Raw genomic sequence first — 16,117 nt, forward strand, 5'->3', positions numbered from 1 at the left:
CCACCTGTCCCACTCTCTGACATCACCAGTGGCATTCAGGAATGCACCAGATCCTCTTCAGCACACATAATCCGACTCTATTCCAGGTGATGAAGCAGAGTTACCTTTTTGTGACAATGTTTTCCCATTAAAATCTCTCTTTTCCTTCACTATGCATTGCCTGATGCTAAGTGATCATGCTAAATGCCTGGTCCAGACTTGCAACTGCACTGCTAATTTAAGTGCAGAGTCTGATACATAAGAGAACAGTACTACTGCAATCACTTTAAACCTTTTACATTCTCTTTTCAGCTGAGTCCTTTGCTTTCAAGTCTGTGACAGCAACTGAGTTCCAAAGCACTCCTCTTGTTGCCAAACACTGCACCACCAGCTACATTTGCTTCACATTAATGAAAGCAATTCTTTGTACCAGTGAATGGTCTATCATTAGTTCATAATTGTGATAATTAGCAATAACATCTCTGACCCACTCTTACCTTCAGCATGATGCCATGGTTTCAATCAGTGCAAAAGCTCTTGATGTAAGCACAGCTGTGCTCATGAGCAATTCCACAGGTGGGGCATGAAGCAGGATTGAGAACAGAGGAGACTCTTAAAACTCTGTGGTTTAGCAATCAATACAAATTCCATTTGATGCACCTCTTTACATACACCAGCCCCTGATCTTACCCAATGATCCAAAAAGACTGTGATAGGACATCTAACCATAATACAGAAAAAGGTACTGGTGAAAAAAATAGCTACTGGGCCTAAAACTTCTCTGTCACCTACCTCAAAATGGATTTTTGAGACTCTTCATCTGACATCCCATGGAAAAGTCCTGCACACAATTTAGGACACGGCAGCACAATATCTTAAGTGGGCAACAACTGATTTACTTGCATCATGTTTCAACAGGACAAGCACACCCTCCCCACTACATAACATGGTTAGGAAACCACAGGCAAGGGAAATGAGTTAGAATTAATAACAACTGATAGCACCTGCCCTACAGAGCTGCAGAAGTAACAGATAAGCAGCAAGAGAGTCTCTGAATTTTATTTTTTTTTTTGTACGTGCTGCAAGTGCAGTGAAATCCACCATTTACAAAATTGCTGTATAAAAAAATAAACCACTGACAAAACATCAAATGTTATTTATTTACTTAAAATTTGTCTATGCACAAAAATAACCAAATAAGTAAACCTTTAATAAGAGATTTAGATTCATGACAGATCTTCTCATACAAGTTACCCTTGTTATTCTATCTCATTATTTTTACTTTACCTTCTTTCTGGTGTAAAGTTTTAGACAGCCATTTACTGAAGTACCTTTGAAGGCCATAACTGGTATTACACACCTCATCCTGTCACATCTGCAGCAATATGTTTGCTAAACTGAAGTAGCAGCAATCAAAAACATTAATTCATAAACTATTCAGATCAAAAGCACTGATTACTGTTCAAGTCACAGACTAGAGTTTACATTTTAACAAGAAACATTTTTTTCCAGTATAAAAATTCCTAACTTCAGGTGTATTTAGTTGCAAATGTCTTCTTCAAAGCTGTAATTCTTTACTAATATTATCTGTAAAACTAGCTAAAAACTAAGTACTCTTTAGCCCCTTTATTTTATAGTGACAAGGAAAAACAGGTCAAATTCAGAAGCACCATTGAGAGCCTTTGTGGTGCTTAGTGAATGGTGCACATCCAGTCCTGTCCCATGGATTCCTGTGCCACACTACCTCTGCTCCCAGTCCCTTCTGGCATTGGAAGTGGTCCCACAGTTCATAATGTGCACATTTACAGAGCATGAGCACCTCAGAGCCTGTGAGAGAGTGCTGAAACCTAAGAGCATCTATCATGTGGGAAGAGCTGCATTTTTTGTGCATTTATGGGTCTGAAGCATAGCATCAGTGCAGCTACAAGTCATCTGAATGGGGGAAAAGAAATCATACATTGCAATATTTTAACTGCCTCTGGACACACAATTCTTCACATTCCACCAGCAGCATCTATAAAAGACAAAAGGAATGTCACACTTGGTTCAAGTGCTCTAGTTCAGTGTCCTGTCTTTGACACTGGAGAGTAGCAGAGGCATCCAAAAAAAGCACATAACAGACTCAATTTTTAAAGAGCTACTTCCTGCCTTATGGCATCAGCACAAGGGTTTGCACCATTACCAACAAGGGCTGGGGGTTTTCCCTTTGTTTCTTCCATTCATTCATTCTCTCCCATGCTCAGATTTTTCCTTCCCTTCTGCCAGCCTCTGCACCCTCTCAGGGATTAGAGATAAGCAAAATGTCTCATTCAAGCAGACATGGGAGTAGCAGCAAAGGGGGAGGTGTTCCTTAGTGTAGCACTGCCCTTCCAATAAGATGATCCTGCTCTGAGGCAGCCTGGCTGCAGCTTCACCATGGAATTGCCCATCTTGCCCTACAAGGAACAGGAGCCAGCCAGGGAAAAGCTGCAGCTTTGAAAGACAAGGGCCCAAAGCTTCTCTTGGACCTTTATTTCTGGAAGAACTAACAAAAAGTTGATGTTGGGAGGAATGCAGATCTCATGGTAGAGTGGGCTACTGCCACATGCATGGCTTGTACCCACTTCTCTAAGCAGAGTTTAAACTGAGGGAACACAAAAACAACTCTGTGCTAGAAATGCATATGAGATAACACTTTTATTATTATGCACAATTTGTATCATTCACAGCTTACTGGTCTGTAGTCCTAGAACAAAGTGGAGATGTACAGTAGCAAACTTAAATGACTTTGCATTGACAGTGAAAATAAATCACATTTTAATGCTGCATCACACTCCTCATTGCATCTCAGTAGACGTAGCTAGTATAGAATAAACAATAATAATTTTCATATATTGAGAGCTCCAGGATCTTTCCCTTATTGCATCTAGAGTGCATGTCTTTAAACTAAGTCCAAAAAACACAAAGCAACTAAAAAAATCAAGAGAAATATGCAGCTGAAACAGCCACAGGTTACAGACTTGCATAGATATTGGCTTTTTTTTCAACTCAAAAGTCTTTGAAAAGAGAACACAACAGTGTAATTTTATATTTCAACTCATACCTCAGCTTTTAAGAACTGGGGAAAAAATAACAGAACTAAAACTTATTTGATTATAATCAATAAGTAGTTCTTTACTAATTACTAAGTATTTCTTTACCTTCTTGAATTACAAACAGATATAACACTTCAAACTTTAAAGCTATTAATTCATTGGAAAAAATTAAATAATCAGAAAAAACAGCAAAGACAGCTGAGTAACTAACAGTGCAGTGGTTTAGTTTGAAAATTAAACAGATTAACACCACCACAAATTAACAACACAGATTTTGCATATTTTGTCATCACAGATTTGTTGGTTTGGGGTTTGATTTTTTTTTAGTTTTGATTTTTTTTTTTTTTTTTTTTTTTTTTTTTTGTTTTTTGTTGGTTTTTTTTTTCAATGGCACAACAATAGAAAGCCCAGTTGTTTCACACAAGGCTTATAAGGAAATAATGCCACAGCCTTCAAGGACATACTGAAGTTTCACCACTCTGCATCTCCAGTGGCTTTTGCAAAAACATGATCTTTACCCTCAATGGACATCACTCCATCTTTTAAGTAGAACTTCCATTTGTTCTTAGTTCGATGTATCTGATGAAAAATAATAATCAAAATTAATGAAATCACAAATATAAGTTAGACCAGTCATTAAAAAAAACCAACAAGATTTAAGCACAGCCTGTTTTACACACCTGGTTTTTATTTTAAAATCTTTATGACCCAAAATATTCAAGGGAATATTCAATGGAAGCATTATACTTCAATTGTTTATAAAGAACTCCCAGCCCCCCCAAGAGAGAAACCTCCTGAATCTTGTCCCACTCTCCTATCCCACAACTTCCCCCTAAAAAGTGTTACCCATGACAGCTCAACACCAGCAGGACAAGAGAACAGTAACAGGACAATCCCAAAACACAGCACACCTTGCAAACCAGTGTAGCTTAACTAAAATGCAATGTTTTCTTTTCCACATAGCAATGCAGTGTTGCAGGCACAGAGGTGTTAGGAACAATCTAAAAGCACCAAAACTTGGCTTAAAAGCAAATACTACTATTTAATTTTTTTTTAAAGTAAGAAATAATTTGCATATTCTGTTTCTTTTTAAATGCCTGCAAAGAGATCAATACTCCAGAAAGTTTTGTTTAATACTAAAAGAAGGAATTTTAAATACCCCTGGAAAATTCCTTGAATTGTCAGCATCAGTTTTAAATTCCAGAAAGAAAAGAAACAGGACAGCAATTTTATCAACAACATTGTTTTAAAAGGTAACAAGGAAACTTCAGACATAACTGGTTTTATCTACTTTCTTCTGGGCCTACATGTTTTATTAAATCTGTATTGCAAAGGGGAAAACTACCAACATCTTCCCCCAGCTTCTCTAACTCTCACTTTCTAATAACATCTGATATTAAATTTCCTGTAAGGCATGCCCAGTGCTGACCTTCCTAGTAGTTTCTTTTAGATTTTCAGACAATTTTTCAGCTTATTGCAGACAAAACTTGCTATGGATAACAGTATGCACTACCTATGGCAACTGTAATGTCTGAGTTCTGAGGCTGCAACACTTGGTGTACCTTTCACTACAATACAGACACCAATAGCTTCATTTCAGAGGCATTTTCTACACATATCCCTGCAACTTTTCAAAATAACTGGTCTCAGGAAAGGTCAATCTGTCACAGTTTTAAAAAGACAATTTTCTTAGCACCTCTCCATTTCCTAAACCACAGACAATCATTAAGACGGGCCTAGTTAGACACACACAAAGTTGTCTCTAGGTACTTCTGAAATAATATTTGCTAAAAAGTCAAGGCACACTCTTAAACTACAGACACATTTTTCCATATCTGCTTTAAAACATGCCCTTTTTTTCTCTTTTAAATTACTGACATGTAAGCATCCAAAACCATGCAGTAGCTAAAAGGATTTGATTTGATCTTCAGGAGCTCAAAGTAAGGTTGAATTTTAAACATTAAAACGAAGGTGGACAATAAGGCACTTAACAACTACTTTGTTTCTCAGACACAACAAAATTCTGGTAGGAAAATCTCTCAGTGAGCACTACAAAGACAAGTAAGAAAAAAAAAGAAAAGAAAGTACATACACCTCTCTTTCTGTTATCCTTTATAAAAGCCTTAATTCCCAGCTGAATATGCCTACATACATCCACAGAGATGTTGATCTTACTTAAAAGTTAAGGAAATAAACAAGCTTTTGCATCTTTACAAATCATCATTTTGCCAGACTTGTTGTTCCCTTTTCCTTTAATAGCCCATTACGATTATCCTCTTTTCAGAAAACAGTAGGAAAGCCTTCAAACTATTGTCAGCTAAACACATCATTTAAACACTCCATTACAGCATTAGAGTTCCTTCAAAAGGCACTGACAGGAGAGCAGAGATGGATTTGTGCAGGTATTATTTAGGATGATTAAAGAACAAAGATAAAAGTGTATTACTGTACCTTTTCATACTGACAAACGATCACATTGTCGGTGTCAAACAAGTCTGCAATGTCCTGCTCACTGACATCATCACCAGAGTTCAAGGGGTCCTAGAGATTAAAATTCTGGTTTATACACTCTTTCAGAATAGCATTGAATGTACTTGGAATTAAACATTCCAAGAACAATAAACCTACCCCTGCAAAAATCAAGACCTGGAGGCTGTGAAGTCCACATTGCACCAACCTCATTTACAAGCACCAAACCTCATTTTACACCTTTGCATTCTCAAAACCCAAAACACCCTAAACAAAAACACAGGTCAAAAAAGCAAAACTGCTAAGTGATAAAGCAGTAATCAGTAACTGAGATACTGATCAAGTTGTATTTATGTAAAGTCCAAATGCTACAAATTGATGCTCTTGTGAACAAACCCATAGGATACAAAATTGCATATCTTTACATAAAAGGAAAACCTAGGGCATTAAAAGAAACACAGGGGATTAAAGAGAGAACAAAGTTCTTGTATCACTTTTTTCTGTGTCTAATTCCCTGTGGTCCTTTAGAAGGAAAGGAAACTTAGATTTGTATCCTGATCTTAACTAAACCTAATTCTTTAAATAATATCTTACTTAAGTCAAAAGCTCCATTCCACTGAGGCCAGGGGTCTACAATACAGCTTTAATTCTGATAGCTAAGTATTTTAATTCATCCAATAAACAAATTACTTTCTAACAGTTTTTTCATTTTTCCATACTTCTCATAATGAGCTTTCAAGTAATTTCTCTGCAGCACCTCCTATCTCCAGAGGTTTGTAACTTTGCTGTGCATGCCCTGCATCAAACTAACCAGGAACTGTTCTAGATCCAACAATTCAACAGTTGAGCGATCTAATATTGTTATATGCTTCTAAAGGCTAAAAAGTAAATTACCTCCTCAACTATGTCTATCTGGAGGTCTTCATTGTCCCCATCACTGCCGCTGGACTCTATGTTTGAAGAACTGTCACATTCTTCATCATAGTCCTCCTCATCATCCAGAGCTCTCAGATCCTCTGAATCAATAAAGCCAATGAACTCATTCTCTTCTTTATCTTTGGTATGGGGTATTTGTTCCTTGGAAGAAACGTCCCCGGTGCCATCGAGCTGACTTATGCCTTCAATGTCACTGCAGAGATCTTTCTCCAGCGGTAAATCAGACTCCGCCTGCGCCGCGGGTTCCGTGGGACAGCGGGGAAAGAGACCAGGGACAGCTTGTGAACCAACACCCCCGTGCTCAGCACAAAGCCTGAGAGTTTTGTATCAACAAGCCAGGGGCACTAATATGGGAGTTTCAGGTCCTACTGCTCGTAAAACCTGAGTACATTTGTAAACATTGCGTTGCATTTAACTTAAATGGAACCCAGGTCAAATATTCCTCAGCAACACAGAAAAAAATTTCTTACCCTTTTCTCTAAACACCCTTGTGTTACAGGGTTTGCAAGGGTTTTTCAGGGGTGAAGAGAGAGATGAGAATCTTGACTTTATTATTAGAAGGTTGGATTTATTATTTTATAAGTTACATTAAGACTATACTAAAAGGAATAGAGAGAGAAGTTTAGAAGCTGCTAAGCTAAGAATAGAAAAAAGAATGAATTAATAAAGGAGCTCTCCTTGATTCTGTCTCAGAGAGAGCTTGTCTTTGATTGGCTCTCAATTGTAAACATGGGTTAATCACAGGTGCACTTGTTGCACTCTACAGCAGCAGATAACCATTGTTTACATTCTCTTTCTGGGGCTTCAGCTTCTTAGAAGAGAGAAAAATCCTAAAGAAAGGATTTTTCACAGAAGATGTTTGTGACAGCCTTGTACTCAAAAAACAGCAATCAAATGGACACTTAGAATTTCTATTGCAAAAAATAACCCTCCCAAAAAAACCAAAAAAGGAAGCTACTCCTCCACCCCCAAAAATAGCATTTTTCATTTTTGAAATAAAAGTCAAGAGGAACTGTTCTCTCTCCCTGAACTCATTCAAAATGCTTTGTTTAAATAAGATATAAAAAGCTGGGAGCAACAGTAAATATTTCAGTACTTCAAGTTGCTGTTCATAAAAGTGACAAAATTCCTAAACAGAGCATTCACAGGAGCATAAAAGGGCTTTAAGGTTTCAGCCATCTTCAGTTTCTCATTAAATCTTTATTGTAGCACTTAATTCCCATCCACATACACTTTCTAGTTCAGGAAAGGAACACTTTGTTTTGACCTCCCATTCTCACTACAGACAGCCTTCATCATGCTGCCATCAGAGTTCAGATGAGCAACATTACACTTTCTATTTACAGACATTTGGCATTACTGTCATTAAATTTGCATTTAATAAATTTGTCTCAATCACATATGAGCACTACAACTCAAAGTCACCAAGCCAGCCTGAACTTCAAACATCTGCAAATCATTTCAGGCGCTAAAATTAGATGAGGTCAGGAAAGAGGCTTGTTAATTAAAATCACTCAAGTTTCCCACACAGCTCTAGCTGAGTTCTAGTTTATCCAGGACTTTTTCTCCAAGGAAATACATTTTCTTCAAGGAGATTTTCACTTATCAAATTTGACTTTTCATCCTGAATGCATTCTCAATACATCTTTAATGCTCTTCACACATTACAAGATAAAATTAATCCCAGCTGATCCTGCAAAAGCACTTTGCTCACAATTGACCAGTATCCATATGCAGATCATGCCCGAATGATATGGAAGTTCTCAAGGAGTCTTTCATGTCTGCTTAGTCACAAAAAAACCCCAAAAGTAATCAATAAGTCTAATACTGAAAAATGTAATGCATAGATAGAATGTATTTTTTAATTGATATTCTCATCAATCACAGTATTTTAGCAGTAGTTTTGACAAATTCTTAACGTAAAAACAAGCAGTCAGCAACTGCTATTCTAAACAAGCTTAAGACTGAACCATAAAAATCAAAACAACTTTTGTTCTTCTCATTTAGAGGAGCTAGTTGTCACTTAGAAATGTGTTCAAACAACCCCCTCTAACAGATGTATTTCCATTAGCTGAGAAACAAAAGCCTTACCTTGTCAGAGGAAGCCATGCTGCCCTGACCCTTCAGAAATGCATTTCCATCCAAGCTTTCCCCTGCAATAATCAGGTCAATGATATCATCAGACACCTGCTGCTGCAGCAGCTCCGGATGTTCCATGTCCAGCTGCCCCTCCACATCCAGCAGGACGCTGCTCGAGCTGCTTGCCAAGGATTCATCAATAAAAAGTCCTTCAGAGCATTCTGGAGTAAACACAGCTGTGTGAAGGTTGTCATGCTGGAATTTTTCTGTGGATTCACTGCACTGATTCAACACTGCATTAATTTCATATTCCTGCAGACTCACAGAAGGCTGCTGGACCAAGGGAGCAGAGTTCTCCAGGTGTTGTTTCTCCACATAGCTCGGTTTAAACAGCACAGCCTGCTGGAGAGCAGCCTCCTGGGGCTGCAGTGTTTCACCAGCTGCATGGGCAGCAGATGCACTCAGCTGTGTGACACTGGCCTGCAGAACTGAAGCTTGCCCAAGGGGATGAAACATCTGCTGCACAGGGTAGTGGAGAAGGCTTCCATCTCCTGAGGCCTGTGTGACCACAACAGGCACATTCACCTTGTAAAGCTGCCCTGCAGAGAGAAGAGTTCAAAACTGCTTCAGCAGGTGAAACCACAGGCTCATCCAGGCCACTGACATGCCCCCACTAAAAACAAGAGCAAACACCAGGACAAACTATGAGAAAAAGGACATTTGCAAAGCAAAACTTTCCTCAAGCACAATTCAAGCCCTGGAAAATCAGGCATTCAGAAGCTTTCTGAATCATGGCTTCCAGCCAGTCCATCATGTTTAACACCTCTTTTTGGGTCTGGCCTACGCAGTACCTGTGTCAGTAAGCTCAATAATTTAACTACATACTGGATTTTAAATAAATCAATAAATAAATAAATACCCTGGGTTTTAACTTTTCCATGTAATTTCAGAAACTAAGGAATATAAGATGAAACAGTAAACTAGTCCATAGCTACAGGGCAAGTTCATGCTTTAAGGACATTTAGGTATTCTCTCTAAACACCTTAAATTTTTTAGAGAGAATATCTAATACCTAAAACTAATTTTAGTTTTTAAAAACACCAACCAACCCCTAATTTATGTATCTTTTCTTAAGAAAACCACTCCAAATACTGAATGCCTAAAGTTATTACTATCAGGGTCAGAATTGAGATGCCAAGTTTAGAAGACAAGTTCCAAATTTAATTTGACTTTTCCCCATACACACATGTTCACACAGACAGAGTTACTGGTACCAGTCTACAGGTCTCATGACATCAGGAATTATGCCTGAAACAGATAACTAGAGATGTCAGTTTTCATCAAAGAATGGCTGTTTGAGAGAAGAGTCAATGACTGAACTAAGCTTTCCAAAACATTCAAGCAGTTTTTGTACAAGCAGTGTTATCACCAAAAGAACAGGATCAAAAAGGTTAATGGATAGTTGAATTTTATTTGAATAAGAAATCAATTTTGTCTCTGAAGCACCACAGTGCTTTTAGCTTTTTGAAAGCACAGAAGATTGTCCCAGAGAGACAGGGAGAAGGATACCTGTGTCTGGGCTGACAAAGGAAAGCACTTAAGAGTTGTAAAACTGACACACCAACTAATCATTGCAGTTACTTCCCCACACAGCCACTACAAAAACAAAGTACAAAGAGGAGGGTAACTGCCTCTACCTTACACTTTAACTTCTCATCTGTTCCATCTGCTGTCCCTGGGACTGTCCTTCAACATCCCCAGGGCCCTGCAAGGTTTGACATGCCCCTGTTACCCTTACCTGGTGCTGGCTGCAGCATCACCCCAGCTGGCATCTGCAAAGGGTAAGCAACACACGGAGGGAGAGCAAGAGTCACACCCACTCGTGGGGGGCCCTGCAACACAAGAGCTGGGCTTAGGCAGGGCAGGGCACTGAGTGCCACTCCTGGAGTATCCATGGGAAACAGGAGGGAGGGCATCTTCACTGGAAAGCTGCATCGTGCTTCTGAGATTTAGACAGATGAAGAGTATTCTGCACTGACAGAGCAACAGCTTGCCCCAGGTGTTTCCTGATTTCCAGCTATCACACTCCCATTTTGTTACGGCAACTTTTTCCATAATCCCCTCAAGTACCCATGAAGAGTATTCTGCAATGACAGAGTTTATGCATTACTCCACACAGCACAGGTTTTTTGCCTAGGCCTATGAAGTCACTTCCTAGTCTCTCTTCCTCCTGGGAAGCAAAGAGTTGGATATACACCTCCCTTTCAATCTAGCTCTTCTGAGGAAATCCAACTTTTCAATCAGGAAACGCACATATTGCACAAACATCTTCCCAATATTATATTTCAACTTGACAAGCTACTTAGCTTGAGGCTCAGGAGGCACTCAGTAAGTTCATCAAGCCCTGGCAATCAGTGGCTGCTCCCCAAAGAAATTTTGCTATGCCCAGAGTTCCAAACTTGTCAACTATAAAAACACTCATTTTCCTTCTGGATGATTTCTACACCTCACAGATAATGCTGCTCCCAGCTTCCCTAGAGTTAGTATTTCCCAGCCATGCACTATTTTAACAATCAGTAATAAATTTTTTCTTTTAAAAGTCTATATAGCTGTGCCATTTCAACTACACTTTCATCCTATGGGCTAAATACAGGCAGCTGTATCTTTCCAACATTTCTGGCTTCACTTTTTGCAGAACCAGCTGGTACAGCCCATCCTTTTTCACTGCTCCAACAGAAGCAGCAGTGTGACAACTCTCCCTCCTGAAGCCTATTAATAACTGCCAAACAATTTAAAAAATTTAGAAGTCTAACATAATGAAAATTGAAGTAAAACACCACTACAGCCACATACCAGTTTTGCTGCTGTGAAATGCTGAAAACCTCGGCCAGCTTGGATGACATAAGAAGCTGTAAAAAAATAAATAAAAAAGTCACTTTACAAAAACATTAATTTCTTGGATACAGTTATCATTCAATAATTTACAACAAACATGGGTGAAACTAAAGAAATCTAACTTCAGTTCATCCTCATTAGTGAGCACAAGTATTGCCTTGTCAACTTGAGGAAAACATGCAAGTAGTTTTATCACAGCAGAGCAAATCCAATGATGCTAAAAGTAGGAACAGTAGGACAAGGTTTCCAACAGCACCCAATACTGAATTCCATGGGAGAAAAAAGGGCAAAGGGAAAACTTTCCTGGGCTTTTAGAAGCAAACAATTTAGGTAGCCCTAACTACTTTGCAAATCTCTAGCCATGGGGCAATTCAAATCCCCTTTTTAGAAACAAATGGATTTACTCACACTGCTTGGCCATAGTATTGCCCTTTAAAAACTTAAGAGTAAGAAGGAAAGGCTCATTAAATATAAAACCTCCAGTAGCCTGCAAACACAAAAGTATATTTATTCCCTTTAGTCACATGGAACTAGTAAAACACCTGCCTCCAAAAATGGCTCATTCAGCTAGGAATACTGTAAAAAAAACCGAAAAAAAACCAAACACAACAAAGGAAGATGAAGAAAGTGAAGAACCCCACTGATAAAGAATGCCTGCCCAAGCTTGAAATACACTACAACGTGGATTTTCATTAAATCGTCTCATATGGGGTTTGTCCTTCATGGGCAAAGATCCTAACAGCCTCTCACTTTGGGATAAGTCTCAGCTGAGTTCCACACTCTACCACAACAATACCACAGTGCTCTATTAAGAGGAATAGGTCCTGATGTCAGAGACTGTGTGAAAGTCAAGTACTCCTCTGCAACAGGAATGCTGCTTTTAGAAAAACTAACTGAAAGATGAACTGAAAAGCTCCCTCTCTTCTGTTTGAGCAAGGGATTACATTTTAACAAATTGAGAAGGAGATTAAGCCCCAACCTGACAGCAGAACTGCATGGCACAAACAAGCCATAAAACCTCTGCACATCAGGACACACATTAAAAGGGGAAGCAGGAGATTAACCCTGCAGGTAAATTTGCAACTGAAGTGCTACAAGCCCTTCAGACTTGGAGGACTGCAGACAAGGAGGCTAAAACTCTCTGCAAGTTTTGCCACTGGAAATGAGCAGCTGATCAAAAGCATGTAGAGAGAATCCTACTCATTTATTAAAGCTTAATTCATCATTTACTGGTCAAATCCTGCTTTCAAAGAATTCCTGTTCCACATTAAACTAGATATATACACAAACCAAGATTATTTCAAGTCTTCCAAAAATATTCCTAAGTCAACGAGATATTCTTAAATTGCATGCACTGTGTCCAACAACACCTGACCTGCTGAAGTCTGCAAGAGGCTGTGAGTGCTGTGTGGCAGCTGCAGGCTGAACCGTGGAGAGCAGTGGCTGTGTTTGAAGAAGCCTTCTGTTGCTCTAGACTGTGTCACCTTTGTTTCCCAAAGCTGCAGCAAGATTATTAAGGTCAACAAACATCAGCTTTAAAAACAAACTGCATCAAAAAAGATAATCAGGTATTCCTAGCTTTTCCAAGAGTAAATTGACTGATTGTATCCAACAAATAGGGCAGCAAAAACGAACCAATTTCAACTCCCAGGAGCCCCCACACTTCTCACAGGGTGCTTGTAACTCTTAAGCCAGGGCAAAAGTTTGCATGTTTTGGAGAGCAAAGAAATTGACAGAAAAAGACAACACAAACACAACTGCTATTAATGCAAGGGGACCCAACAAACCCGCTTCAAGTCCTTCAGAACCTGCTCCTCTACACCCTCCTCTGCAAAGAGCTCCCGCACAGCTTCAATCACATCTTCGATGATGGACTGGTATAGCTCAGGCTACATTAGGGAAAAATAAATGTTTGCAAGTTAAGATGAGCATTAAGTCATTTGAAAAGGTAGCACAAAGTCTAATCTCACTTCACAAATTGCTGTTACAAACTGAACAGCATGAACAGATCAGTTTCAGAAACTGAATGACAAATGCAAAGGTCAGCAAGTCCACTCATTCTTTTAAATCTAACACCCTAAAAAAAGTACTGGATTTGAGCTTCAAATTATTGTTTAGGCTACCAGTAATTTGGTAAATGCTTAAGAAAATCCTAGAAACATTCAAAAGCCATTGCTGTGCTGTATTTTCAAACAAGCTTGTCTAACCCCATTGTATCATACTGCAATCATTGCTCCTAATCTAACGGCCAACTAATAACACAAATATTAAAAAATTAACCCTGCCAGTTCCATCAGGAGCAGAATGTGAGGAACCCACAAAAAGTAATTGAGATTTTTTTTTTTTTTTGTGGAAACAGTCTGATGCTGCATAGTAACCTAACTGGAAATTTGAACACTACTTTTATCAATGCAGATAATTCCTCTTACATTAGAATAGGACTCCAACAGAACATTTTATTCCTTCTTCTGCCCATGATATCAGTGATTAAATCCTAATCCTCCAGTCATTCCTGGACAGCAGATACGCATGAGCTTCAAGATTCCTACACTCCAATTCAAATGTAAGATAATGAGCCTTTATCAATTTAAAGCTTATTAATCTTGACTCTCATTACCACAGAATAGCCTACACAAGGTGAAAAATGAAGCAGAGATATTTTAGGAAACCTCACAAGATTCTGGATTAATAATATATTTTTTTAAAATATCAATATTTTACTTATCCAAAGTTGTTTTAAAGTGCAGATGACAAACAATTTCTTTTCAACGAAAAGAAGATATTAAGAAGTAACATGTTACACTTTCTGGAAAATGCAACCAACACAACTACTTTAAAACAACCTTACTCAAGTGTAATTTCTTATCAGGGGTTATCAACCTCCAAGGAGTCCCCCAGGACATTTTCAGGATACTAGAAAGATGAAGAAGGGAAAAAAAATTTCCTCTTGTATCTCTACACTAAAAGCTGCTGATCAGCCCATATGTCAAATGCTCTGCATTCACTGCTAATCCAGAAGAGAATCTAAATGTAAATCTTTCAACGGGCCTATTCCTCTCCCCAGGATTGCCAAGCTACAGTGAGTACAAATATTTATTGTGCTATATAAAAACGGCACGCAGCAACTGTAAAATTCAGCCACCACATGCTTGCAAATTAGAGAAAAATGGCTACAGCACAGCCACTATTGTACTCCAGCTGAATCCCTTTACATTCCTTCGCCAGAACCAGGCCATCCATAGCGGGCACTGTCCATCTCCGGTTCTACTCGTGTGCAGCGGGGTGGCAGGAGGGGCTCATCCACATCCCATTCCAGCAAAGCCTCCAAGGCTCCCTCTCCTGGGATTCCCGTCCTTGGAGGGAGCCCCAGGAAGGGAGAGGCAGCCGCAGGAAGGGAGAGGCAGCAGCGGGCAGACCCCGCCGTGGCACAGAGGCCTCCGCCGCCCTCCCTGGCACCGCCGGGCTGCCAAAGCAGCAGGTGTCCCTCGCACCCCGCAGCTAGCCAGGGCCAACCCCTGCCACAACGCTTTTGCCCACAAACGGACATTTTCAACTGAAAAAGGTTTTAAAAGTTTAAAAAGAAAGAAAAAAGCTTTCGACGTCGCCCTTGGGCTTCCCGCGCCAGCAAACGGGCGGTGGCTCCCACCCAGGCTGGGGCCGGGAAGCGACTTGCTCATGCTCATCCCGTCTCCCGCAAGGAGGAGCGGCCAGACCCCGCTTGCTTAGCTTAGCCTAGCCTAACTGAGCCGAGCCGAGCCGAGCCAAGCCTAGCCTAGCCTAGCCTAACTGAGCCGAGCCTAGCCTAACTGAGCCCAGCTTAGGCACTCACCACAGGGCTGCCGTGAGCCATAGCAGCGGCAGCCGCCGCCTAAGCCCCCGCCCGCTTTAAAGGCGCCGTTGCCAGGAGGACGCGGCCGGCCCCGCCCGGGCCCTGCCCCAGCCCCGCCGGCCCTCGGGGCTCCTCTGCCCCTCACACCCCAAAGCCTGCCGGCCTCAGGGCTCCTGCACCTCATACACCCCAAACCCCGCCGGCCCTCCGGGCTCCTGTGCCCACACACACCCCAAATCCCGCCGGCCTCAGGGCTCCTGTGCCCACACACACCCCAAACCCCGCCGGCTCTGGGCCATGTGAAATACAAAGCTGTGTTTCGTGTCAGGTACATACACGCAATGTATGTGGTACATACAGGCAATGTATGTACCTGTCCCGACAGTGGGACAGTTGCGAATTCTAACAATGACTGAGGAAAGTAAAGCATGGAAGAAGGCCTTTAAACCTATCTTTTGTTTGCAGTTAACCTTAGTTGATTTAGGAGCATTGGAATTAAAGTGTTAAGGATGTTGCTTTTTGCTTGTAGTTAATCCTTAAAGAGTTCTGCAATAATAATCTTTTGAAGTATAATTTTAGAATATTGCTTGTATCCTTGAAACTATAGCTTTGGAATATATATAAAGGAAACATGCTTATCTCACTTCTTAATAAAGCAGAAAAAAACAGTTTGAGAAAGGAAGATGAACATCAGCTCAAGGATTTATAGTTTTGACCAAGGGAAGCTGGACATCACTGTTATGAGATTTATAGTCTTTGCAATTAAAAGGTGACCCACATCTGGGGAGTTGGACCCCACCAGATGGGATTCGTCTTTCTTCTTTCGGAAACCGGGCCACCACCATCTGGGGATACT

At 40.2% G+C, this 16,117-nt stretch overlaps 1 protein-coding gene across 1 annotated transcript; it reads right to left on the bottom strand.

Annotated features, from left to right (window-relative positions):
- Positions 1-3,400: 3,400 nt before the first annotated feature.
- GTF2A1L (general transcription factor IIA subunit 1 like) lies at positions 3,401-15,282 on the bottom strand. Its single transcript, XM_058801623.1, has 9 exons — positions 15,262-15,282; positions 13,220-13,321; positions 12,808-12,931; positions 11,391-11,446; positions 10,336-10,429; positions 8,548-9,136; positions 6,417-6,705; positions 5,505-5,594; positions 3,401-3,632 (listed from the first exon to the last, which is right to left on the bottom strand). The coding sequence occupies exons 1-9, from the start codon at positions 15,280-15,282 to the stop codon at positions 3,525-3,527; spliced, it is 1,473 nt and encodes a 490-aa protein (XP_058657606.1). The 3' UTR covers positions 3,401-3,524.
- Between the last annotated feature and the right edge of the window lie 835 nt (positions 15,283-16,117).

This window comes from Ammospiza caudacuta, chromosome 3, assembly GCF_027887145.1.
Source record: "Ammospiza caudacuta isolate bAmmCau1 chromosome 3, bAmmCau1.pri, whole genome shotgun sequence".
In the NCBI taxonomy this organism is placed as follows: domain Eukaryota; kingdom Metazoa; phylum Chordata; class Aves; order Passeriformes; family Passerellidae; genus Ammospiza; species Ammospiza caudacuta.

Bases quoted from the DNA above. Each gene is read 5' to 3' on its own strand.
- GTF2A1L (XM_058801623.1), bottom strand. From the start codon at position 15,282: ATGGCTCACGGCAGCCCTGTG. The intron at 10,430-11,390 runs GTATGTGGCTGT...CTTGTGTTGCAG, and splicing joins ATTTCACAGCAGCAAAACTG to GGCCCCCCACGAGTGGGTGT. The intron at 3,633-5,504 runs GTACAGTAATAC...ATTTTTCATCAG, and splicing joins TCGTTTGTCAGTATGAAAAG to ATACATCGAACTAAGAACAA.